General features: G+C 38.1%; 1 protein-coding gene across 1 annotated transcript; it reads left to right on the top strand.

Moving 5' to 3' along the window:
- Positions 1 to 371: 371 nt before the first annotated feature.
- Positions 372 to 24,611, top strand: CSE1L (chromosome segregation 1 like). The gene is made up of 25 exons (XM_059827023.1): positions 372 to 436; positions 3,283 to 3,378; positions 3,713 to 3,855; positions 6,442 to 6,543; positions 6,999 to 7,144; positions 7,462 to 7,552; positions 7,823 to 7,930; positions 8,852 to 8,944; positions 10,263 to 10,430; positions 10,527 to 10,656; positions 11,375 to 11,440; positions 13,287 to 13,489; positions 14,871 to 14,955; positions 15,719 to 15,780; positions 16,553 to 16,689; positions 16,852 to 16,955; positions 17,535 to 17,632; positions 18,532 to 18,682; positions 19,202 to 19,410; positions 20,127 to 20,224; positions 20,433 to 20,518; positions 21,667 to 21,748; positions 22,188 to 22,334; positions 23,165 to 23,396; positions 24,089 to 24,611. The coding sequence occupies exons 2-25, from the start codon at positions 3,294 to 3,296 to the stop codon at positions 24,176 to 24,178; spliced, it is 2,916 nt and encodes a 971-aa protein (XP_059683006.1). The 5' UTR covers positions 372 to 436; positions 3,283 to 3,293; the 3' UTR covers positions 24,179 to 24,611.
- Positions 24,612 to 25,870: the final 1,259 nt, after the last annotated feature.

Raw genomic sequence — 25,870 nt, 5'->3', positions numbered from 1 at the left:
CCCTCCTGGGCTCCGCAGCCCATGCCCGGCCCAGGGCCGCCTCCTCGCACCCGCGGCCCGGCTTCCGCCCGCCGTGTCCCTCAGGAGCCGCGCACCCTCCCCGCGGGCAGCCGGGGCCGCAGAGCCCGAGCCCCCTCAGGCCCGAGCCCGTTCCGCGGCGCCCCAGCGGCTCCGAGAGGCGCCCCAGGGCGTTGTGGGAAGTGCCGAGCCATTGGTCGGCCGCCCGCCCTGGGAAGCGCGGCAAGGATTGGCTCGCAGCGGAGCGCGTCGGGCAAGGAGAGGCCGCTGATTGGCCTGGCGGCCGAACGGTGTCACCGCCCTGCGTGATGCGGTCACGGTGCCGCCGCCGCGCCCTCTCACCGCGGTTTGAATGTGAAGCGCAGCCGGAGCGCTCGGAGCCGCCGCTGCTGCCGCTACCGCCGGGGGGAGTCGCCAGGTGAGGCTGGGCCGCGCCGGGCGGCGATGCTGGCGATGGGGCGGCCCCACAGCCCGGCGGCCCGCATGGCCCGTAGCCGGCTGCCGCTGCGCTCCGCGCTGGGCTCGAGCGCTGGGCCCGCGGCGCAGCGAGAGGCGCAGATCGCCCTGCTGGGGTGCTTCGGCCCGCCTCTCGTAGCTCGCGATTGGCCCGCGGCCTCTGGGGCTGAGCAGTGTGCTCCCCTCGTTGGCTTCCGCTGCTGCCAGTCTGGAGGTGGCGGGGAGGGGGAGGGGAGCAAGTTAGTCTGAGGGCGGTCGGTGCTGTTCGGGGCTCCCCCGCCGCGGCCGCCAGCCCGCGCTGCCCCTGGCCCGGCCCGGCGGGGGTGGGCAAGCAGGCCTGCCGCTGGGCCCGCCTTGCGGGGGCCGCAGCCGAGCCGGGCCGCCGCCGCATGAGGCAGCGAGAGCGCCGCTGCGGGGGAGGGCAGTCTGGCGGCGGCGGGCGGGACGGAGCGTCCCCGTCCCTCGGATAAACCGCCCGGCGGCTCCAGGCCGGGCACGCGGCGGGGATGGGACCGGGGAAGCGCCGGCCTGTGCTGGGTCGAGGCGGTGGGAGGGGGCTGGGCCACCGCCGCGGTAGCAAGAGCAGAGACAGCCCCGCTGGTGGCCGGGCCGTGGCCGGGCCTGGAGGGCTCCTCTCCCCGTCCCTGCGGAAGGGCTCCCGGGCGGCCGCCCCGCGTCACGGGTGGCCTCGCCTTTTGGTCCGCAGGGAAACGGCGTGAGTGGGCTGTCGGGGGGCGTGGTGGGTCCTCGCTCCTGCTCCCGTGGCCGGTGGGTGCTTGTCTCCCGACCCCCGCGGTTTGGTGAAGTGGAAAGTGAGTGTAAAGATCCTCCGCAGCAGTTTGGTGTGAAGATAATCTTTCCCATAAAGTCCAGACCATAAACATCCTTAGGCGCGTAGATGGTGTTTGTAAGTGCTGTGGTGAGTGAACGCAGGAACAGAGTTCTCTGAAGTTCTTCATGGTGTAAGACTCGGAGGACAGATGCTTTGGGATTTTTTTTTTTCCATAAGTGGTCTGTCATTAATTTAACTAAAGTAGTTAATGAGTTAAGCACATTTTATGGGCTTTCTTCTGGAGAGGTGGTCTGAAAATATTCTAATTTTCAGGAGGCATATGTCGCAACATAGCAAAGAGCATCATATCACTCTAGCAAGTACCACTATTTTTTTTATAGTGGAAAACAACAAAAAAACAGCTGGAGGAAGAGAAGGAAATAAGAGTAAGCAGTGAGCAGGTGAAAATATTTATCCTTTTGTGTAAGGGATTGAGTAATGGATTCAAATCTTCACGTCTGGCCTTCGAAGTAAACTCACAGTCAGCTTGAGGTATATATTTTCTCTATGGGCCCCTACATTACATACGTATGTGAGGTATTTGTAAAAGGCCATTCAGGATTGTCAATCTCCTCTTTCAGTTTGGTTTCCCGCTTGAGTCAAGTTTAGCCTTCATAAATGATTTCTGCATGGGTTTGCACCTCAGCCTTACAAACTTCCCTGGAGCAGATAACTTACATTTTTTTAATTATGAAGAATTTAAATATTGGTTGCAACATCATAGTAATGATGCGTGAGGCCATTTTGTAGAACAGATGAGCCAGCTATTAGTTGTGCTGTTTGTTTATGCTGCACTTTATTGGGATTTTCTTGGTTGATGTGAATTGGTGAACAAGACTAGAGACAAGTAAACCCCCAAAAGGGAAGGGGGGTGAAACATGGGAGGCAGGACTCTTTAAGTGGTTTTTTATTTTTTGCAAAATATGTTGGTATCTCAATTAATCTTTTAATGATATAGATGCCATAGTTAAAGTAAAAATTTTACTTTTTACTTACATTAAAACTCACTGCCTTTGCAAGCGTGCTTAAACAGAAACTATATTGCACTGATACTCAACATAAAACAAATCCAAAGTGGGACAGAGTAATTTCAGTATGTATTACTAATTAGAAACTCCAGAGAAAAAATGGAAGTCTTTGCTTCCTCATTACTTCTGTAGTAAGAAAGATGGGCAGAATTGATGATGATATCCTGAGCAACAACATGTCCACTAAAGCATGTCTTGTTGCTGTTTTAGTGTTACTGTAATTTTAATTATTCCAATCAAAGCTATGAAGTTAATATAGCACTGTGGTAAACATGAGAATGCATGTGGGAGGATTACTAGAGAGGAGTGATTTAGACTTATTGCACAGAGTTATTCTGTAATAAGTATTGCAGTTTAAATTAACTCCCACCCTAATCTAAGTTAATTTTACAGGGTGGACGAACCCTCTGGCTTTGCACAGTCTTTTGTCTCTTTATGAAAAACTAATTTTCTGTTGAGAGTTTTCTTTGATAATGAGTATTTATTTTTAAACGAGCCTTGACTCTCCAATACACTTTGAATTGTTCTATTTACAATTATGTAGGACAAGAGTATTCAGCTTTTTCAATTAGGAAAACGTTTCTGGGGCTGACAGATGTTCTCAAAAGCAAAAACAAACTCCTGTTGTCCTGAAAGGGCAAGAGATCATCTTTTGGCTGTACCTAGTTCATGGTTTGCCGGATGAGTGATCCGGTTTTAGGCGTTTAGTTTCAATAAACTAGACAGTAACAGTTGCACGTAGTTGAAGAAATGGAATGTTTTCTGTTTTGTGCTTGGTGCACACTAGCTGTTGTTTTATTGTGTGAGACATATAAGATAGGACCATGCTTTATGAGGTATAGTCAAAAAGAGCTGTGTGTCTTCTGTGGAATCTCTTTTTATGTATGTGTAGCTTATAGGATAGATTTTCTGATCTGTATTTATAACAAAACTACTTGTGGGTTTTAGGTTCTGCCAAAATGGAGCTGAGTGATGCCAATTTACAGACTTTAACTGAGTATCTAAAGAAAACACTAGATCCAGATCCTGCCATAAGGCGTCCTGGTAAGTGATTCTCATGAGTGACCAAAAAAGCTTAGTTTCTTTTTGGCTCTTCTGTCTGTGTATAGCAAACTTCAGTGGATGTTTATGCAATAACCTCTTTGCAGAAGTTCTCAGTGACCTTTTAAAACAAAAACCTAATGAAGGATGGATATAAATATCAATTTATTTTGTTTGCTTTTTGTAATGTTATTTTCCTGTATTCCTGATTTTTTTTTTATTGTTGTTATTTAAAACAGTGCTGCTGTTCACAATAAAATAGATACTTGAGGAATCATAAGACTCCCATTAGAAAAATCAGTGCAGCTTTTGCTAACCTTAGTATATTCTCTTACAGCGGAAAAGTTTCTTGAGTCAGTTGAAGGAAGCCAGAATTATCCGTTGTTACTCTTAACACTGCTGGAGAAATCACAGGAAAATGTCATCAAAGTTTGTGCATCTGTAACGTTCAAGAATTATATTAAAAGGAACTGGAGAATTGTAGGTATCCTAGTGCGTAGTTGTGCTAAGAGTTAATGATCCTTTTAAGGTACAATAAGATATTCTACAGTAATATTGGAGAATGTGTGTATGTCTGTACTCTGTGAAAGAAAGTAGATCATTCGGAGAACAAACACAAGGCATAATTTACTGGTGAGGGACTAAAACCTGGACCATTGGAGTCCATTTCATTAAAAAGCACTAGAGCTGGGTGATAAAATGATGAACAAATAGTTTTCTCTAATATTATATGCACATTTTGCAGAAGCGAAATATATAAAGCTCATTTAACTGACAGTAATATTACTTAAACTGAAATGATGGTGAAGTGTCTATACACATGAGCTGGCCAATTTGGCCTGCATCTATTGTCATCATGTTAGAAACATTTCAAGCCAGCACTGCAGCTGAAAGTGATGATACTAGCTTCTCTTTCATGTAAATGCTTCTGGGGCATAGAACAGTGTGGGACAGTTTATTTTAGTGGCCTTACCAGTTTAACACTTGGAAGTATTTGTAGACATCAGATAGAAATATTCTTGTTTAATTGTGTTTTATCCTTTGTTTTGAAGAGGTCAGAAACATTTTTGATTCAGGGCTTTCAGCATTCATAAATTTTAATTTATGGTAGAAAGTATTACATTTGAGAGCTCAACTCCTTCACCAATGAGAGGTTTTAATTGATACTGTTTACACTTTTGTCTCGCTGAAAGCACTGTTTGTATCTGAAAAATATCAAATGTATGATGTTGCTTTACTACAGGGAAACTGGTAAGTATTTCATCATTGCATCTTAGCTGGTACCTATTTACAAATTTGCATTTTATTTCCCCCCTCCCCCCCATACTAATATTAAGAAGCTATAGCAGTTCTAGATCTGTTATGTTTGGTAAGATCAGTGCATTCAGTCTGGCATGAAATTTCTAGAACTTTGTTTCTGTAATACTGTATTCTCTGTCATTTCTCGCAAATTGCATCTTTATCTATAGTATATTGTAAGTAGAAATAATGTTCTCTTATGGAAAAATTTGTAAGTGTCTTCCATTTTATGGATTGTGGAGGTAATTTAGCATGAGATTTTGTTTTGGAGTAGGTGGAGATGCTATGCAGTAAGTGCATCCAGAGGACTGTTACGGTTGCTGTGTGGCTTCAAGCACATTGTTTTGCCCAAAATTGGAGCTTTCATTTCAAGAGCAGCTGTATCAACAGACAATACAGCCCTAAGGCTAGCTTACCTAGATCACATGGTTTAATTTACCAGCCTTGGACTTGACTGATACAAAGCTCAGTGGAAGTAAGAGGGTTTTGCCTACTCAAGGACTTCGATTTGGTAGAGCCTGGAGAGCTAGATATACAGGGCCCTTCTGGAGAGACGGAAGGGTTTGCTTTTTTTTAATTAATTTTTGAAGTATCTACAGAATACTAACCTATGTGCTGCCTCTCACATCTTGTAAAAAGGTCTCGTTTCTTTGAAAAAATCTCAAAAATAACTCCATAGAAGGATTTGTTGTTGCTGATCTCTCCACCATCTTTGTCCTCATCTATCTAAATGCATAGCAGTGAGCCCTGCCTCCCTACTTGGAGCTTGCCTAGTACAGTTATTGCTGCCTTTCACATCATATAAACTTATAAAGCTCAGGTTTTAAAGGTCACCTTCTTTTTGTGGTTTTTCATGTGTATATATAGTGATTCTGTACATTCTTCTGATTCAGTGCAATGTGATAGAAGTGGAAAAGCAAGTTCTTTGTGCTTATTTTTGTAACTGCTTGTTCATAGCTAAACATAACTCTTGAAATTTTGAAATTACTAAACTTTCTTTTACGTTTATGGGAGGATGGTGAAAGGGAGGTAAAGAGGAGGGTGGTAGTGCCACCTGGTTTAAGCATCTTAAGATCATTGAATGAATCTCTGGAGGTGGCTACCTCTTTTAATTGCTGGATAATTTCTAGGTTTCTGACTTCGGTGCTGTCATCACAGATAGTGTGACTATCACTGCTGTCACTGGTTGGTGACAAGCCTCTTTATTATTTTATTTGTTTAGTAGAAATTTTGTAATTTACTACCACTTGGCACTATTGACTGACTGGACCTTGAACTGATTGATATTTTGAACTGATTAGATAACTCTTAAATTCAATCTTATGGTTTTGATGGTGTAACCTGCACCCATCTTCATGTAGTTTCTAGAAAGTATGGCTTGAGGCAGCTTGCACAAAGTAAACCTTTGAGGTTGGCGGAAGTGAGGGCAGAGATGTGGTTTGGTGTGGTGGAAGAGGAGACTATTGATTAAACTTAGATATGTTATTGGCATATGCATCCACCCTTATTATGGCTGAATTGCTGGTTTGAAAATTCACCATTCGAGAAGGAGAAAACTAGTTCAAGGTTTTACAGAAAGATGTAATTTCTTTCAGCTTTTTTCAGGTACTACTGTTACAGATTCATTGTAGGCAATATCTTTAACGGATCTTCTTAGTTTCTTTAACTGTAAACCAGCATAAGTGATTGGTTTCTGAAATGCTGATATTCACTTGTTGCCTAGAGTATACTGATATGCCCATGACTTAACTATTGTTTTAATCTTAGGTTGAGGATGAACCGAACAAAATATGTGAATCAGACAGGATAGCCATTAAAGCCAACATAGTGCCCTTGATGCTTAGCAGCCCAGAACAAATTCAAAAGCAGGTAATATGTCAATTCCTGGTTATGTCCATGAGATTTCTGGAGTATCTTAAGTGTGTCTAGAGGCTCTGGTTATTGGCAGAGTCAGTTTCTTTACCAAGGAGGCCATCCCAATCCAAGTAGCTTGGAATATATTGTCACAGCTACTTTTGCCTACTTTAATTTTAATTTCTATTTTTTAAAAGGCAATTACTGTATAATCTTATAGCTAAGTTCTAGCATTAGGCAGTTAAATATAGTACTTGCAGAAAGTGAGACTTATTTATACGTTGGATTTAAAGTGAGATTCATTTATTTGTGGTGAAAACTAGTAGATATTTAACCCAAGGATTTTTTTTAATCTGACAAGAATAATAAGCATTTTTCTTTAAATATTTGCAATATCTGTCATGACTACTGTGGTTTTTGTAATGAGGAGCCTGCTATTATATCATGTAATGGTTATGTTTCCTTTCCAGTTAAGTGATGCTATTAGTATTATCGGTCGGGAAGACTTTCCTCAGAAATGGCCAGACTTACTGACAGAAATGGTGAATCGCTTTCAAAGTGGAGATTTTCATGTCATTAATGGCGTACTTCGCACTGCTCACTCTTTATTTAAAAGGTATTGGAAATAAGGGACTTAGTATATGGACTGTAAATTTCTGTTCAACTCGAAATTTTTACTGTTAGACTTAATTTTTTAGATTTACAAAGTCTGCAGTTGTGGTTCCTACTTATGCTTACTGACTTTTTAATAAGAATTTAAGTGGTTGTCAAATTGTACACCTTGCATGGTATTGAACCAGGTCGTTTAGTTCTTGTTTACTTGACAGTATTTGTTTCAAGGTTCAGCACAAAAAATAATTGTATGCAAGTTAATTTGGTAATAAATGTGAAGACTGTATTCTATTTTTCATGTATTTCTCTTTCACTTGGCAGGTACCGCCATGAATTTAAGTCAAATGAATTATGGACAGAGATCAAACTTGTCCTTGATGCCTTTGCTTTGCCCTTGACCAATCTCTTTAAGGTATTTCTTTTCTAATCATTTCGAAAACAAGCTTAGCATTCTGAATTGCTTGTTGTGAATGCCTGCAAAACAAAAACTTAAGAATAGTTGCTTTGAAACTGTTAATGAGATTCAAACTAAAGTAATGAAGTGAGACCTGACAGGATCGATAAGGGGAGGAAAAGGAACTGTATTTTCTGGTTTAAAAAAAGTTACATGACACTTTTCAATACCTCTTGTTAATGCGGTTTGTGTGTGTGTTACTTGACTGAATCTTCTGTCTTTTTCTAGGCAACTATTGAACTTTGCAGCACACATGCAAATGACGCTAGTGCTTTGAAGGTTCTCTTTTCTTCTCTCATTCTAATTGCGAAGCTGTTCTACAGTTTAAATTTTCAGGTGAATCTCCTTGTTCTTCTAATAGTTTCACTTTGATCTCACAAAGCTATTATGCTTTTATTTATAGGATCCATTTGAGGCAGCCTTTAAGGCCATGCTTTATTGCAAAAATAAAAGTTGACAGTCTGCATCAACGCTGGAGTAAAGGCACAGTAAGGATGGGGTTAATTAACATGTTAGCTTGGCCCTATCTAAGCAACAGTTCAAGAGAGTCTAAGCTCTTGTCATAGCAAGGAGGTATTGTATGGGTAGCTGTCTGAGTATGAGCTGTGAAAGACACGAGTCAAATGCCTGAGTTTGTACTCACCGTGCTCCTTTATAAATATGTCTGTGCTGACATTAACTCAGTCATGTAGATGAAAGTCAGTCAAAACTAATAGTTCTATAGCACTATGGTAGCAAGTTATTCTGGTAGCAGTGTGGGGTTTTTAGTTTTGAAATCAGATCTAGATTTCTAACATGATTAAATTAATGCACTATATGAAAAATGGTAAAAAGATACTGAGGCGACATGTATTTAGTGTCTCAACATGAACAGAAGTCTGTGAAGTGTGATGATCATGCCTTGATTGCTTGGGCTGTTACTCCATATTGGGCAAAAGAGCAAGCTGGAGTTAAAAGGGAGGCATGTGCTCTCTTGCTCTGAGGGTAAGAAGCAATAAGATTCCTTCTTTATAAAACTGTAGGCTGTATAGAGTGTAAGTAACTAGTTTATTTGGAAATAGTGTATTCCAAAGCCTCTGTCTGGAGGGTTTTCATTGGGGAGGAAGAGGGGGTAGTGTTTCATTTTGAAGATTGTTTTCCATACTTTGTTGTCCCTCAGTAGATTATAAGGTGGATACATACTACTTACAATGTAGGTATGTTATCTAAACAGTGCAGTCAGAAATTAAAATGTAGATTTATGCTTTTCCTTCACAGGATCTTCCCGAGTTTTTTGAAGATAACATGGAAACGTGGATGACAAATTTTCATAGTCTTTTAACTTTAGATAATAAACTTTTGCAGACTGATGTAAGTACTGTGTAAATCTCCTGGTTTGCCTCTGTGTAGTGGAGAGAGTTGATTGAGAACTTAGGTCTAACTCTGAACAATGCAATGTTTCCTTTGTTGGGTAAACAAAGGAATAGAATGACTGTAAGGAAATGGGGTTTAAGAGAAGTTGCCCCATGGTCTAAGAAATTTGATGTCCGGTTCTTGAAGTTGTATCTCAGATACGGGTATACCCAGCTGTGCACAGAAAACAAATTACAGATAATCACCAATGAGTAGATTCTTTCGAGGACATCTGCTCAAGTAACCTGATCATTAGAATCACAGTGCTCGGGTTTTCTATACCTTTCAGCTAGTTCACGCACTATGTTTTAGAAAACAGGGTATCTTAAAGAACTTAAACCAGTTGAACATAGAAGGCATGACATCCCTAAGTGCTTTAGTTTAGCATTTGCTGTCTTTGTCTAATTATAAGAATTCGTAGTTTCACAGGTGAAAAATAACACCAAGTCATCAAAGCTGAAATCAATTTTGTGCATGCTTTCTGCGTTTTAAATGCTGTCTTCCGGATACAGTACAATAGTTTGCCGCATGATGGAGCCAAAGCAACTATATAAATTTCTTTACAATACATAGGGAGGCATATGAAGTGTATCCTGTGCTATAGTTTCACAGTTGTTTTAGGCTAACGCTGCTGCTGAAAGAAGCTTTGCTGTTCTTTTCTCTTCTCTTGTGTCTGTGGGCCATAGCCCAGCACAGACATTCGTGCAGCTGTGTGCTGAACTGAGTCAGGAAGTGATATGCGTTAAAACTGAAAGGTGGGGACTGGGGGGGGTGGCGGAGATGGAACTGGGTGGTGGTTTTTGGTTGTTGTTTTTCTGTTTTGTTTTTAATTCCAGCTTAATTTCCCAATTCACTTTGCTTTGTGGCTTCCCAAGCATCTGTGCTGGTATGGGGAAGGGGAGGGAACTACTTTTACAACTATCCCGATTTAAAGTAGCAAGATACGAGGTCTTCTAAGCATATTTTTTTCAACACCTTGTCTTGTCTCTTTCCTATTACATTTGTAAATTAATTTCATGTCAAACTTTGTCAGATCGAAATGATTTAAAGTGCATGGTGCTTTAATTTGAAATGTAGGTATGATTTATAACTTGCAGTGCAGTTCCAGTACAAATCAGCAAAATACAGTAATTCTAGGGATGTGAGAGGGATTTCTTTCTGTTTAGAACATGGTAAATTAATAGTGTAACTATTTCCTTCAAATATGTTGATACTTTTAATATTTAAGTAGTGTTGAAGTTTGGATGTTTAAGTTCTTAGTTTTGTTTTATGTGAGGATGAAGAGGAAGCCGGATTACTGGAGCTCTTGAAATCACAAATTTGCGATAATGCTGCTTTATATGCTCAAAAATATGATGAAGAATTCCAGCCCTACCTGCCACGCTTTGTAACAGCAATCTGGAATCTGTTAGTCACAACAGGCCAGGAAGTGAAATATGACTTGGTAAGTTGTTATAAACTGATCTTGTCAAGTTTAATAATGAATTATAAATTGGTCAGTCATGCTAAAACTGTATGTGTTGTGTTTATGTTGTTCTAGCTGGTTAGTAATGCAATCCAGTTTCTGGCCTCAGTTTGTGAGAGACCACATTACAAGCATCTGTTTGAAGACCAGAATACATTGACAAGCATTTGTGAAAAGGTTATTGTTCCCAATATGGAATTTAGAGGTAACTTTTTGAGACTTAAGTTTTCAAAGACACAATAAAATCTAACTGTAATTATAATGATATGTGGCTTTGCAGGACTGAGAATTGAGGATTACGTCTTGTGTACTTTAGTACTAGATTCAAAACCAAGTTCCCGGAAGAGATTGCTGTCCTATGGGCTTTGTAGAATTGTATTAATATATCTAATAATTTTTCTGTCTTACTGGGATCTCAAATTGAGAAGTATAGGAAGTCTAGTTCATGTGCTACCAATAACTTCCCATGCTTAAAGTGAATATCGGAATAATTCAAGGAGTCTAAATACGCATGGATATCAGGCCTACTAAACTGTAATGTCTATTTCTCTGAGCTTTCATGGGCTCGTATTGATCCTAGTATCTAAAATGCAGTGAAGATGTATTGCAGTGATAATAAGCTTCTCTCTCTTAAGTCTATGACTCTGGAAGCCTCTTTAAATACACTTAGAGTTGAACATGTCCTATCTTTTTTTTCTTTCTTTTTTTAAAATCAGGAATACATCAGCTCATGAATATGAAAGACTAATTTGTGGGGCAGCAGCAAGCTAAACAGGCTAGTCTGGCTGGATATTTCTGATTAATTTTTATTAATGTTATAGAAAAGTACTTGGAAAAAATAGCAAGTTGATAATAATACAACTTTTTAACCATAAAAACCAGAGACCTCAGTATTTAAACTTCTATGGATTTTATATTTTCAGCGGCTGATGAAGAAGCATTTGAAGATAATTCGGAAGAATATATAAGAAGGGATTTGGAAGGATCTGGTAATCCACAGATTTATGCTAAGAATACTTGGTCTCTAAATATAGCTCTAAAGAGCTGAAGCAATTTACTGAAGCTTTTATAACTTATTTTTTAAATTGGGAAGGTTTTTCCTCCCCCAAGAGATTTTATCTGGTTTTTGATTGAGTTTACTGTCATGATGTGCCCATCACAGTCTCTTTTTGTTTTGAACAATGTTTTTGTAGGGTTTTTTCCTTAATTGGATTGGTATGTCTCCTGCACTGCACACATTCTCATTTCAGCAAATATAGCCTGTAAGTCAATGCTGAATAGTGGCCACACTTGTGTATTTAGTTCCTATGTGTAGAGTTTTAAATAACATGGAGAGACTGTGCCTGTATTTAGTAGTCTATCATGTTTAAACTGAAATTCTGACCGGCGTTGCATACAAATCTGTGATCAAGCCAGCTGGACACCAGCCAGCCCTTGTATGCTGGCACTGTGTTCAAACCAATACAGTAACCATCCTGAAAACACAGTGCTGTGCTAACAGAGCTACTTGATTTTCTGATTGTAGCTGTCTGGTCTTCAGCCAGCTCAGAGCACAAATGAACCAAATCTAGATCTGTATGACAATTCTGTATATGCTGTTCTGTGCTGTTAGCAGTTTATTGACTGACACTTTCAGATTAATGACACTTCATAATAGATTTAAGAAATTACGGTATGCTTGCAGTGGAGGACAAAAATTGGAGGAAAATGTTTTTGAACATTTTTCAAGCAAACTTTTTATCATTCTTATCCATGGCTGCATTTTAGGTATTTGTGAAGCTTTTATTTGTTAGCTACTTCTCTTTTAAGAGAATTGAGGCAAGAAGTATTTGTGTTCTTCAGAGATTACTTTAGAAATGTACTCTATTGCATTTAAATTGACTTGCTTTATTTTCCTTCTGTCACTTCTGTTAGTATATTGTATTAAAGGCCAGCTGACTTTTTTTTTTTCCCTTTCTTGTAACAAGGAATTTTTACAGAATTTTTTTTTCGTACTGATTCGGTGTGGTGGGCCAGCAGCTAAACACCACACAGCAGCTTGGTTGCTCCCTACCCTGCTGCAATGGGATGAGGAAGAGTAAAAGTGAGAAGACTCATGGATAGGGATAAAGACAGTTTAAGTGAAAGAGGAAGAAAAAAAAGGGGGGAGGGAAGTCATCAATGACTCACCACCTCCCACAAGTACACTGATGCCCAGCCTGTCCCTGAGCAATGGCTACCTTCCCAAAAAACCCTCTCCCCTCTGTTTTTATTGCCAAGCATGACATTACATGGCATGGAATATCCCTTTGGTCAGTTTGGATCAGCTATCCAGGTTGTGTCCCCTCCCAACTTCTCCCCCACCCCCAGCCTACTTGCTGGGAAGAAAAAAGAGAAAGCCTTGACACTGTGCAAGCACTCTTCAGCAACAGCCAAAACACTGGGGTGTTACCAACAGTTTTAGTCGCCAGTACAAAACACAGCACCATATGGGCTGCTATGAAGAAAATTAACTCCATCCCAGCCAGATTTGGGTGCATAATTGTCAACATAGTAAAAAGCCTCCCCCTCCATGCTTACTGAAACTTTCTTTAGAGGGCAAAAAAATCTGTGAGTATGTATGCAGTATTGCTAGGTGTCTAGTCCTCTTTTGGTTGTACAAATAATCGATATTATGAGAGTAAGTAAAAGACTTAAATGTGTTCTTACACATCGGTGTGGAGGATTGCAATAATTAACATAAGGTGTGGCTGCAACTTGAGAAGCTGTATATCATTAGTACGTTTATTACTATGTTTATTAATATGAAAAGCTGTATACTTTCTCATATCCAAAGAATCTTTGGTTCTCATGCAGATATTGACACCAGGCGCAGAGCAGCTTGTGATCTAGTCAGAGGCTTGTGCAAATTTTTTGAAGGGCCTGTGACAGGGATTTTTTCTGGATATGTTAATTCTATGCTGCAAGAATATGCAAAGAATCCATCTGTTAACTGGAAGCACAAAGATGCAGCCATTTACCTTGTTACGTCTTTGGCATCCAAAGCTCAAACACAGAAGGTACTTTTACATTCTATTCATTTTAATCCATACGCATTCTAATATTATAGTTTATATAAAGATCGATGCAGTTCATTTCATGCTGCTTCAGAATGGGAGTAACTGTATTTGTAGTAGTTTAGCGTTGATGAGGTTAAAAGTTGTCCATTACATAACCCTATCACGGTTGGTAATTTGGTGGTATCTGATCTTCAAATAGATTGGGCAAAGTCAACAGCCACGTGTGACCATTTGGCAGGTCTTAGTAGCATGTGTGAAGCAGCCATACAAAGAAATAAAAGTGGGTCTAGAACCTCTGAGCTTTTAAATGGTACTGAGCCAGAGTTTGTAAGCCATGGAAGGCCAAATTTGGCTTTACAGAAGACAATCAGAAGCGTTAAGCAGACTAGAAGGAATCTAAGTGACTCTTACAGTTCTTGTCATTGTATTTCCCAATGTTTCCTGTTACCTGAGTGTTTATGATTTGGAAATAGCATGTGAATGCTAAAGATGGCTGGACATGGATCTCATTACTTGTTTGGGAGAAAGCAACTAATAGGCTGGCTACATTGAAAAGACACACCTGAGCTAAACTGTATTTGGAAACAGTAGCATTGTATCGGCTGTCCTACAGAACAGATTTTAATATACTAATAAATATTTCAAATGTTAATACAGTTCAAATCTCAGTGTCTTTACAAGACAGATTTGAGGCAAACACAGTAAAACATGTTGTACAGCACCTTTATGCAATTTTGCCGAAGGTTCTCAGTCTTTTCCTGAAATTCTAGTTGTATACTATGGCACAGCAATTGCTAATAATAGTGATGCATAATGTGAACCAGAGTTTTCTAGCCATTAGAAAACTGCTAAGTTGTACATCTTTTTTTTTCCTGTGCTATTTAGTGGCAAAGATGGGATAACATCCCTTAGAACACTTGATTGATAAATACCCATCTGAAAATCCTGTTTTAAAAATTAGTTGCATTTTTTGTAAGAGAAAACTAAGTAGTCATTATTTTGCTGTTCTAATTCAGAATTGGAGTTTGAGTCCTAAACTTCTCCTTTTTAAGAGGCCTATCAGAAAAAAGTATCAAGTTAGTAAGATGCTGATATTTTCTATCTAAAATTTTTGTTGATTATTACTGTGTTACATGCTATTATTCCTAAACTCAGAGCTGGTAACTTTGAACCTTGATAGTGCTACAGCTGAAACCTAGAGACTAAAAACATTAAGAAAAAGAAATTGGATGGCTCTCTGCTAAAGATGCAATTTCAACAATGTCATCATGTGCATGCATGCTTTAGATTCCTTTCATTAAAAGCACATAAAAAATGCGTAAGAAAACTAGCTGAATGTCAACATCTAAAACCAGGGTTGGTTTGTTTTTTGTTTTTCTAGCATGGCATAACACAAGCCAATGAACTTGTTAATCTGACAGAATTCTTTGTGAATCACATTCAACCTGACTTAAAGTCTGCTAGTGGTAAGTTAATGTTAATTTTTATATGGCATTTTTTGTGATATATTTACAATCTTGACAGTAACCACTGTTTCTTAAGGCTCAAGCACTTATATATCAGCATAATCTCTGAGATAGAAGACTGTTAACACCTGGCACATGGGAAGTAATTCAAATTTGTTTGGCTGGCAGTGAATGAGCTTTTAAACAAAGGTGGATTAGCACATTCTATCTGCAAGATCAGAGCATGTACACACATGGTTGCTATCAGCTACATGCTTAAACTTGTTGAATCAAAGTAATTTGATTTCTGTATTTGAGACCTTATGGCAAACTTCTATGCTATACAAATCCCTGAGAAGTTAAAATACTGAAGGCCAGGTTGTAGCCTGTGTCAGCCCATATTGATGAGATTACGGATGTCTAGATTTCAGCCACATAACTTATTTTATGCTTCAGCAATTATCTTAAGATATTTAGAACGTAGTGGGTTGTCTCAGAATGTGTAATTGGAGGCTGTTAAAATTGGAGCCAGAAGGGGAAATTTCATGTGAAAGAGTTGGACTGTACACTTTGTGGTACTGGGGAGTGATTTGTACCTAAAACTGATATTCTGTCTGACAATGCCTATATAGAAATGCAGAAACTAAGCAACGTAGAAAACATTGTGTGTATTATTGTTGAGGGGAAAAATCACGGTTTAATGTCACTTCTATATATAGTATATGTTCAGTAATCACATTTATATGAAAAGCATCAACAAAATTCACATATTTTTCTATTGCAGTGAATGAATTCCCTGTGTTAAAAGCAGATGGTATCAAATATATCATGATTTTTAGAAACCAAGTAAGTTTTTCTTTTATGGTAAAAACATATTGTAGTTTGTTACTTTATACTTGCCAAGCCTAATTTATCTTACTTGGCCATATGTTAACTCAACAGGTGTTTGATAGTCGTATATAACACTTCATGCTGAATTTTTAGTTTTGAAAGTAAATGATGTTGTTATAAATATCCAATTACCATGTAGTCTATATGCTATCCATATGCTGTGGGAGCACTGAACATCTTAGCACACTTAGTTCTGTGACACACTCAGACTTTTTCAAGTGAATGTTAGTCTAAATATACTTGATTGCTCGTATCATTGCAGTAGTTGTTAAAGAGAGTACAGCAACTTTGTCCTTTACCTTTTCTGATTTGTGAGGTGCAGTAAGAAAATATATTGAGTAGTATTTCTAAACTTTAGATTACCTTTATTCATCTCTTAGGAAATATCTGTGGCTTTTTTTTAAAGCTTGATATTTTTTTAATTGCCCATTAAGACAAAGTAAAATGGAAAAAAACATATACATTAGGAATATATGCACTAACTGACAATCAAATGTAACATTGATGTTAGGGCGAAGTATACAGGTGATGACAGAAGTAGGTACCTCTTGGTTGTCAAGGTGTGATTTAGCGACTGGAGGAGCCTTCTAAGATTTCTTCCTCTGCCAAGTTTGTTGCTGATGAGCTTTCAGTTTGTAGCTGATGAGCTCAGAGTGGTTATGCTCTAGTGTTGAACCATCTGTATTTTTATGTAACATATGTATCATTTGTTGCTATATTTTTGTAGGTACCTAAAGAACAACTGTTGGTATCTATTCCTCTCTTAATCAGTCATCTTCAAGCAGAAAGTATTGTGGTCCATACTTACGCAGCCCATGCTCTTGAAAGACTGTTTACCATGAGGGGGACAAATAATAGTACCCTGTAAGTTTTCAAGCAGAAATAAGTTCATTGCTACATAGGTTTTGTCCATTAAGGATGAGAAATATCTGTAGGGGATCTTTTATTTCTTAGTGTTACAATACTGTAAAATGCTGAAGTTTGCGAATATGCTTCATCATTGAAGAGCTGTGTTTTACTTAACAGCATTACAGCTGCAGAAATGGCACCATTTGTAGAAGTGCTATTAACAAACCTTTTTAAAGCACTGACGCTTCCTGGCTCATCTGAAAATGAATACATTATGAAAGGTAAATGCTTTATGAGTTCTGCAATATAAGAGTAACTTTGTTAATTTGGGGTAAAGGCTTATAGTTACAGGCTACTGAAATTTTTATATTAAAAACCTAATTTATGTAAATATGCTAAGAGGTATGCACAGCCTGCAGTTATTTACCAGGCTGTATTAAGTCATCTTTGACTAAATTCATGGTACCAAAGAGAAACACTAAACATAATGGTGTAGTGACAAATTATTTCTCAAATGGTAGTCTTTGTAGTCAAGGCAGCTACCTGAACACTGTCTGTAGGAGATCTGAGTGGGTTATGGCTAACAGTATGCCAAGGTTTGAGACTTGCCCAAGACAAATTATGGTCTTTGCAAAGTTGCTTAATCTTCTGTGCTCCGTCTATAGAATGGGCATAATGAGGCTTTGCTTTATCCTTTGTCATGATTATAGATTGATTGCTCTTGCAGCAGGTGCTCTTTCTTACTGTACATAATTCCTTGGGATCCAATTTAATAGTAAAAGGTAAAGGATTTAGGCATATGATGGTTGACAGAAGTGTATGTTTGTCTCCAGAAGATAATACTTTCCATTTATTTGCAGCCATCATGAGGAGTTTTTCTCTGCTACAGGAATCCATAATTCCATACATCCCTTCTGTCATCACACAGCTTACACAGAAACTGCTGGCTGTCAGTAAGGTAAAGAAACAGGCTATCTGAGCAAAATGTTCGCTTTTTACCTTTTAGAGCTGTCTTTCTAAAGTTTTATGTATACCTTGTTGTTGTGTTCTGTTAGAATACTGTAAATTGTTCAATATTTTCTGACCAAAATAAGTTAAAACAGCCTTCCAGTGAAGTACTGTCTTCCTTTTAGGACATACTTTCAAATCATTCTCCCCTGCTCTCATCTGAAATTTGGAAACAGCATATGAAATCTTTTTGTAATACTAGTTTGTTCTAGTATAAATGTTTGTTTGTGCAGAGGCCACCATTAAAGTAATCTGTTCTCACAACTCCTTTATTCTTTGTCCATGAAGCTTCTGAGGCTAATACTAAATTTAGGCACTGAAATATGGGATTAAATTAAATAAATTACACTCCTGCTTTTGGTGGGTAAAAGTCTCTTAGTTTTTTGTTCAGGATGGGCTAATATTATTGAACATTGACATTAGGGAATGCCTTAGAATATCTTCACCAACTATCCAAAAAGCTCCTACTATGTATAGTTTAAACCTAGCAGCAGAGGATAAGAAGTGTTCAGTAAAGAATTGTCTAGATGCTTACAGGATTGAAAACAAATTTTTTTCCAGTTTTTGTTTTGTGATACTTTAACTGCTTGCTAGTTTATGTAGAGCTTCTGAAAAGCACTTGTTGTCTTTAAAATATTTATAAAACCACCCCTCCTTTATGCTTTAAAGGTTTTTATGTTTGCTTTTATCTATGGAATTAATTTCATTAGCATATTAATAAGTAAGTCATAAGTATCCTTATTCCCAGTTGCTACTTTAGACTTCAGCTGAAATAAAAAATATATTTTGCTAAATAAGTGAGTTGGCTGCAAGTTTGGGTTGATTTATCTGTTTATAACTTGTTTTTAGAATCCAAGCAAACCTCACTTTAACCATTACATGTTTGAATCAATATGCTTGTCAATAAGGATAACATGCAAAGCAAACCCTGATGCAGTTGGAAGCTTTGAAGAGGCTTTGTTTATGGTGTTCACTGAGATACTACAGAATGATGTGCAAGGTAAATTAAAATCAGTAAGTGCTTGTGCTCTCTCTCTACTATAATTGGTTGCTATGATTTGCCTCACGGCAGTTTTTCTGCAACACAGGAAATTCAAGTGAGAACGCAGCATGTTCACAGTCCTAATAAACACTTCTAGGAAGCGTCTGGGTTGATCCCTAGGGTACATCAACTGTATTAACTTACTTTTAAAACAAACTGTACTTTTAAAATGTCTAACAATCAGTACTCCAAAGCCTCTTATTATTCTTCTTAATTATATTGCCTTGTTTCTAGTAGCTTGTTTTCCATGTTCTGAAACATAAACAAATAGAGGAAATAAAAATTGTATATATACAATGCTTGCAAATTTTTGGAATAATTAAATTTGGGAAGTGGTACATTTCTCCAAGGTTTGATTTGTTGGAATCTTTGTGTTAATATCATAGAATTGTAGGCTCAATCAATAGATATGTGGTTCCTAGGAACTGACAGTGACCATATTTGCTGAATTTGTAAATGTCATCATTTCTTTTCCAGAGTTCATTCCATATGTGTTTCAAGTGATGTCCCTACTTCTAGAAATGCATAAAAATGAAATCCCGTCATCCTATATGGCATTGTTTCCTCATCTACTTCAGCCAGTATTATGGGAAAGGACAGGAAACATTCCTCCTTTGGTCCGACTCCTGCAGGCTTATTTAGAGCGGGGTGCCAATACAATAGCAAGTGCTGCTGCTGACAAAATTGTAAGTTGGATTGATTTAGTCACAGTGTATGTCTCTAGACATGTTGATTTAAGATTAAAAATTATGAGGAACTTTTTCCTTTAGTGAATAGCTGGATCTGTGCAGAATTTGTGCTTGTACTTTAAATTAATGGTGCTTACGTAGAAAGACAAAAAATTCTATGAATGCAGGCTTTTTGGATGCTTTTCCACTATGTGGATGGACTGTCATGCTTTTGTCAATTAAGGTGTAAAATTCCTGCATTTATTTTTTGCAAGCAGGTAAGTTTCTGCAATTTTCCTGTCTCATTTGCCCCGTGTTGAACACTGTGGATCAGGAAAACTCTCAGAACAGTCTTGAGAAGAGTGGTTGAGGAGGAGCCAAAATGTTGGGATATATGAGGATTAGTGAATGCAGTGGGAGATTTATTCTGCATACTTCTGTTGCATGATCTGCTATAGTCAGACTTGATTAGACAATGCCATTGATGAAGCAGACATGCGTGTTCAAACTGGCTTTGGTGTTCATTTGATCAAGGTTAATCTTAATGCTCAAAAGAACATCACTTGATCCCAATAGAAATCTGTCTTCCTTGTTCTTAACTGCAGAAACAGAATCCTGGTGTAGGTTATGAAAGCTTTTGCCTTGGTGTATGTCTTAAATGGTAAGAGCCAACTTTCTGGTAGGTCACATACAAAGAACTGTTGTATAGAGTTTTATATTTGCTTTGCTTACAGCCTGGATTGTTAGGTGTGTTCCAGAAGTTGATTGCCTCTAAAGCTAATGACCATCAAGGATTCTATCTTCTAAACAGTATTATAGAGCATATGCCTCCGTGAGTATGAATTAAAATTACATTCAAAACTGATTTCTGTAGACTTTAATATTTGGTATGTTTGTACACTTCATAGTTAATGTTTAACAACTGAAAAATGTCACATTTAACAATAAAGTAGATTTGAACAATTCTATCCATGTTTTCTGTGAAGTGACATTAGTAAAATCCTAGTATGAATTGAATATCTATTCTTTTAAATTTCCAGTGAGTCAGTTGACCAGTACAGGAAACAGATCTTCATTCTACTATTCCAAAGACTTCAAAATTCCAAAACAACAAAATTTATTAAAAGTAAGTTCCTTGCTGTATGAAAAGCTTCAGCACTGGTAGTGCCAACAATTTAGAACATGCTGAATGTACTGAAATAGAACGTACTGAATAAGTATCCTATCATGTCCTGTGATTATGTGGATGAAGGAATACTAGTGACTCTTAACATCAGTGACTTGCTTCAAATTATTTGTGTAATCAAGGGTGGCATATAGGGCACTTGCGACAGCAGGTGACACTTATTTCATGAAAACTGAAGGAATGGAACTAAAATAAGAGAAGAGACTTGTGCATTCCTCTTACTTTCTTACTCTGTGTGATATCATTAATTATCTGAAAGTGTCTCCATTTAATCTTCAACTAATAGCAGCAAACTTTCACTCTCACACAACACAGTAATACTGACCGCACTTCCTTTTGTTACATATAGTTGTGTGTTATTGCTGTTAAATACTCTATGCATTTGTGTCATTCTGCCTTAATATGACGTATGTTATTGGTCAGGTTTTATGTTAAACTAGCAAAGTTGTGACAAATTATAGAAATACATATTCTGGTTATTCCTGTTGTAACAGGAATATTATTGTTGTACTGATTAAATTATTTTAATGATACTATTACATAATTTGTGAATTATGCAATGTCTATTACTTAATCCTATAAAATCTGTTTAATGCCACCTGATAGGAGCAAGAATGCTAGGATTGCTTATAATGGTCTTCCACAAACAAAATTTAAGTGTCGCTTTTAATGCATTGCATCTGTGCTCTGGTACAAAGGCCATGCAAAGGCATTCACAAGTGATCTGAAAAACTGCATTGCATGAAGTTTTCGGCTAAAAGCATTCAAGAGTTCTTTTGGTCCTTGATCTGAAAAACTTGCAAATGGCTTGTCTAATGCTTCATAACTGCTGTAAGGAGAAAAAGGACTGAATCTTGTCTTCTTTGTCTTACTGCCATGTTTTAGTGTGTTGTGGTACGCGAAAGGATCAGTAGTTTTTAGGCAAACTTCAAGGTGTAGCAAGTTAATGTACTTCACTAAAACTGAACATTTATAAAGATTGTCATTTCTATCCCCTTGAAAAACTTGTTAGAATGTATTTTGCTGCTGACTCTAAGACTCAACGTGAACAAAATAATAGCTTTAATTTGACTTTTTTCTTGTTACAGGTTTCCTAGTCTTCATTAACTTGTACTGCATAAAATATGGGGCATTAGCGCTGCAGGAAATATTTGACAGCATACAGCCAAAGTTAGTATGATTTTTTTATTATTATTTAAGACTGCTATGTAATTTTTGTCTCTTAAAGTAGAAAATAGTTGTCTCCTTCAGCTAAAATTGCAAACTGCATTTGTCTCTACTCTGACTAGCCAAGTGTTTCTTCTAATGTGGTTGATTTATTTGTCTAGCAGTTTTTCTGATTTGCTGCCCATAGTTCATCATTGATAGTTCAAGATATTAATCTCCTAAGCAGGTCGTAAAAAGAAGAGAGTGTTGTTTTTATTCTTTTTCCCTTTGTGAAAAGTGTGTATGCTCAAATTTCTACCAGGCATCCACCGCAACAGGGCAGCATCTTAACAGATTATCTGTTTTTCTCTTTTTCCTAGTGCTTCATATTGTTTCTGATTTTCTTTTGTCACTGTAAGGCTGATAAGGCTTTCTAATACTTTTTCTTTTAATGTCATAACAGGATGTTTGGAATGGTTTTGGAGAAAATTATAATTCCTGAAATCCAGAAAGTATCTGGACAAGTTGAAAAGAAAATCTGTGCTGTTGGCATTACAAAAATATTAACAGAATGTCCTCCTATGATGGACACTGAATACACCAAGCTGTGGTATGTAGAACACTTCTTCAAGTTCTGTTAGTGAGGCTATTTGATTTTTGAAAATGTGAGCTATCATCAAAATGTATTCTTCAAATAAACTCCGTTGTGATTTCTTCAGGCCTGCTATTGTTATGAGGCTGAGTTTCAGGCTTTTCATACCACTTCCTTTTCCCAACAAATAAAACTGTGTTTTCAAAGCAGATGCCAGAAGTGGTTTGAGATTTTTGTGGTGGAGATAGCACTGATTGGGCTAGCTAGGACTGCATTTAAGAAAATACACTACTTACTTTTAGCTTGTATTCTTTCTGAAAAGCTAGGCCCAGTTTTGACTTATAACTGTTCTACTAGTCAGGAGATCTGAGCATACTTATAACCTGACAGAGAGACTGTAAGATCTTAGCTTGACAGTGGAATTTTGGGGAAAGCTATCTGGGAAGATTGTAAGCCAGTCTAGCAGTCAAGGTGTCAGGTAGCCTGAATTTAATGATAATAACTGGATCCCTGAACTAGAACTTCTTTTAATGTACTTAGAGAAAAGGTGTAATCTGGGAAAGAATGGCTTTTCTTAGGTATGTTTCATGAAAATTTGACCGGATAAAAAAATAAATACATTGTTTATGCTTTTAATATGAGCACCTACATTATGCCTGTAAAATACACAGATCTACAATTCTTCAAGTCCAGCTTAGATTGGGCACTTATAATTTCAGTAGCTAAGCAAGTACCTGCAAGGGCTAAATTGTAAAGGGTTCCAAGTAATTTGAACGTTCTTGTACAATACAGCGTGTCCTAACGTATCTTTAAGCACTTCAATTTTATCCTCCGCTCTTTACATATAGGATTCCTTTGCTGCAGGCCCTCATTGGCCTCTTTGAACTGCCTGAGGATGACACTATCCCTGATGAAGAACACTTCATTGACATAGAAGATACTCCAGGATATCAGACTGCATTCTCTCAGCTAGCCTTTGCTGGGAAAAAAGAACATGATCCTGTAGGTCAAATGGTGAACAATCCTAGAATCCATCTGGCACAGTCTCTCCACAAACTGTCTACAGCGTGCCCAGGCAGGGTAGGTGACTTTCATACGTGGCATGCTAATGCTAAATTCTACAGAGAAGAAATTTTTTTTTCATAATGGGTCTCTTTTGCTAATGTTTGATAATCAGCAAAATGAAGGATGTCATAACCAGAATGCAAGGTATTGTTCTCTTTTATTCTTTAGTGGAATATAGCTTTTGTAAGGCTTTATCCCTAATAACCTTAGAAAGGCTGTATTTTCACATTACTTAATTTAGGAATAAGCTTAAATATGCCATTTCTTAAATTAAAATTTATCCATTTGTAGGTATATAACTAATACTTGTATACAGTTCAATTGTATGTACTCAGGAAATTTCAAGCAACTCATGTTGGATTTAAACAAGTTTACAGTTAACTGTTTTAACCCATAATGTCTTTATTTTATTCAAGATTTTGGTAAGTAAAGATTGCCTGAGAGATCTGATGTTTCCTGCATCCATATATCTGCTTTAATAACTGAAGTTTTTCTCTACCCTTCTTTCATGTTTGATTCAGATAAGTAGTACGTAAAACTGTCAGCATCAGGAATTGTAATTTCAGCAACTGCTTTCACACTGAAAAACTGCTGCTCTCAGGATGTCGCTTGACTCTGTACCATGTGTCGACACAGTGATTAACAGGATATAGCAGCAGTTTAATGTATGCACACATTGACACTTCTGCTCTATCATATGTTTTAAGGTTCCTTCAATGCTGAGTACTAGTCTGAATGCAGAAGCGTTGCAGTATCTCCAAGGATACCTCCAAGCTGCAAGTGTGACACTGCTCTGAATTGCGTATATTCCACAAGCAAGATCAAAAGCTGTTTTGTTATACAGAAGGTTGACACTGACTTTTTTTATAGCAGAGCTCAGACAAAATGAAAAATGCTACTTGAAAATGTATTGCAGAATCCATCTTGTAAAAGATAAATGTGGCTTTAAGCAGAAACTGAAAGAATTTGGTGGTTTGTGTACTCATAGATAAAAGGTGGCTAACTTCCATTCCCAGTTTAATTTCAAAGGGAATAGTCATAGCGGTTTGTTATGGGATTTATTTGAAATCTGCATCTGCAGTGTCTGGATAACATTTTGAAATGTATGGAGAGCACTGGCTGTAGAAACTCACTTTGGTCACTAAAATTCCTTTTCATTTTGATGTTGTCCTTTGTATTTCTTTTGTCTTTCCTTAAACTTTATCTAAATTGTGAATAAATAAGAAGTACTTGTTTAAAATGCCTGTCACTGTGCGCTTACTGTTTTAGAAGAATGTAGTTGGTTTAAAAACTGATGTTTTAAACTTAGGATAGAATATAAAATAGTGGGACTGTGAGGATTTTTCTTTATCTTAAGTAATAGTTTAAATACATTGTAGGATCATACAGAGCAAATCTAAAACTTTGGCAGAAGATCCAAAGCTATTATCACTCCTGATATTCATGAACAGCTGCACCCTTTGAACAAGACACTCTTTGAACAAAACATGTCAGTGTAGTGCAGTGAAAGCAAGTAATATACCCTCTTAGAGCGGGTATCGGTCTCCAGGTGGGTTTTTAGTGATGTATTAAAACTGAGGCAGTGATCTTAGAGTTAAACTTAACTCGGATGTTCTCCCTGTTTCCTCATAAATATACTGATTAGGTTTGGTAGCCTTGAATTCGAAGTGCATCAGTTTACCTTGTAGTTACGGCTGTTTAAGTGACTAGTTAAATGTCTGAGTCTAACGGTGTTCTCAGACGGCCTCAGCACCAAACTACTAGACCATAGGCTTTTAGAGCACTGGTACTGCAGGGTTATAAATAAATCTAGTTACAGAGACTGAAAAACTCCTGAATAAGAGTGAAGTCTCAGATTTATGTGATATTAAGCAATGCCATACATGACAGATTTTTTTAGTTGTCCACACAAATTCTGCGGATGACTTGAATCAGGACTGGTTTTTTGTAGTTAGAATGCCTGTTGAAGTTGGGCCTTGTATCAAGAAAGTTACTGACTTTACCGAGGGTGAAACATAGGGCAGACTCAGCTGTCTTTCAGTTCGTTCTTAGTATCTGTGGCTGCCATGTGAACGTGCATGCTGGCCGTATCTCTTAAGAAATGAGTTGCTTGTTAGACAATGGATTTAAACTACTAAGTGCCTAAAAATGTATTAAATGAGTCAGCATCAACAGGTTTTCTTGAATCTGGTCTGTCATGCAGTGTCAGACCCTCCGTTCATAGGTACAAAGTGAAAGCAGTTCTCAAGAGTGAAATAATACAGTGGTGATCCTGAAAAGCATCCGCCTTAATGCTGGTGAGAGAGACTGTGATGTGTGTTGTAAGTTTGCCGAAGCGCCTTGCAGAATGAATTTCAATAGACAGGCTGAAACCACATGGGAGATGTGTGACATTTGCAAGGAACTGAATGCCTACCTCGAATGTCAATGTTAATTGAGCTGTGGTCATTCAAAACCTGCAAGCCAAAGGGATACTCAGAACTCTGTCT

The sequence above is a fragment of the Gavia stellata genome, chromosome 20 (genome assembly GCF_030936135.1).
Source record: "Gavia stellata isolate bGavSte3 chromosome 20, bGavSte3.hap2, whole genome shotgun sequence".
NCBI lineage: Eukaryota > Metazoa > Chordata > Aves > Gaviiformes > Gaviidae > Gavia > Gavia stellata.
The sequence above is the reverse complement of the archived record's forward strand: the minus strand, read 5'-3'. Positions and strand labels throughout refer to the sequence as shown.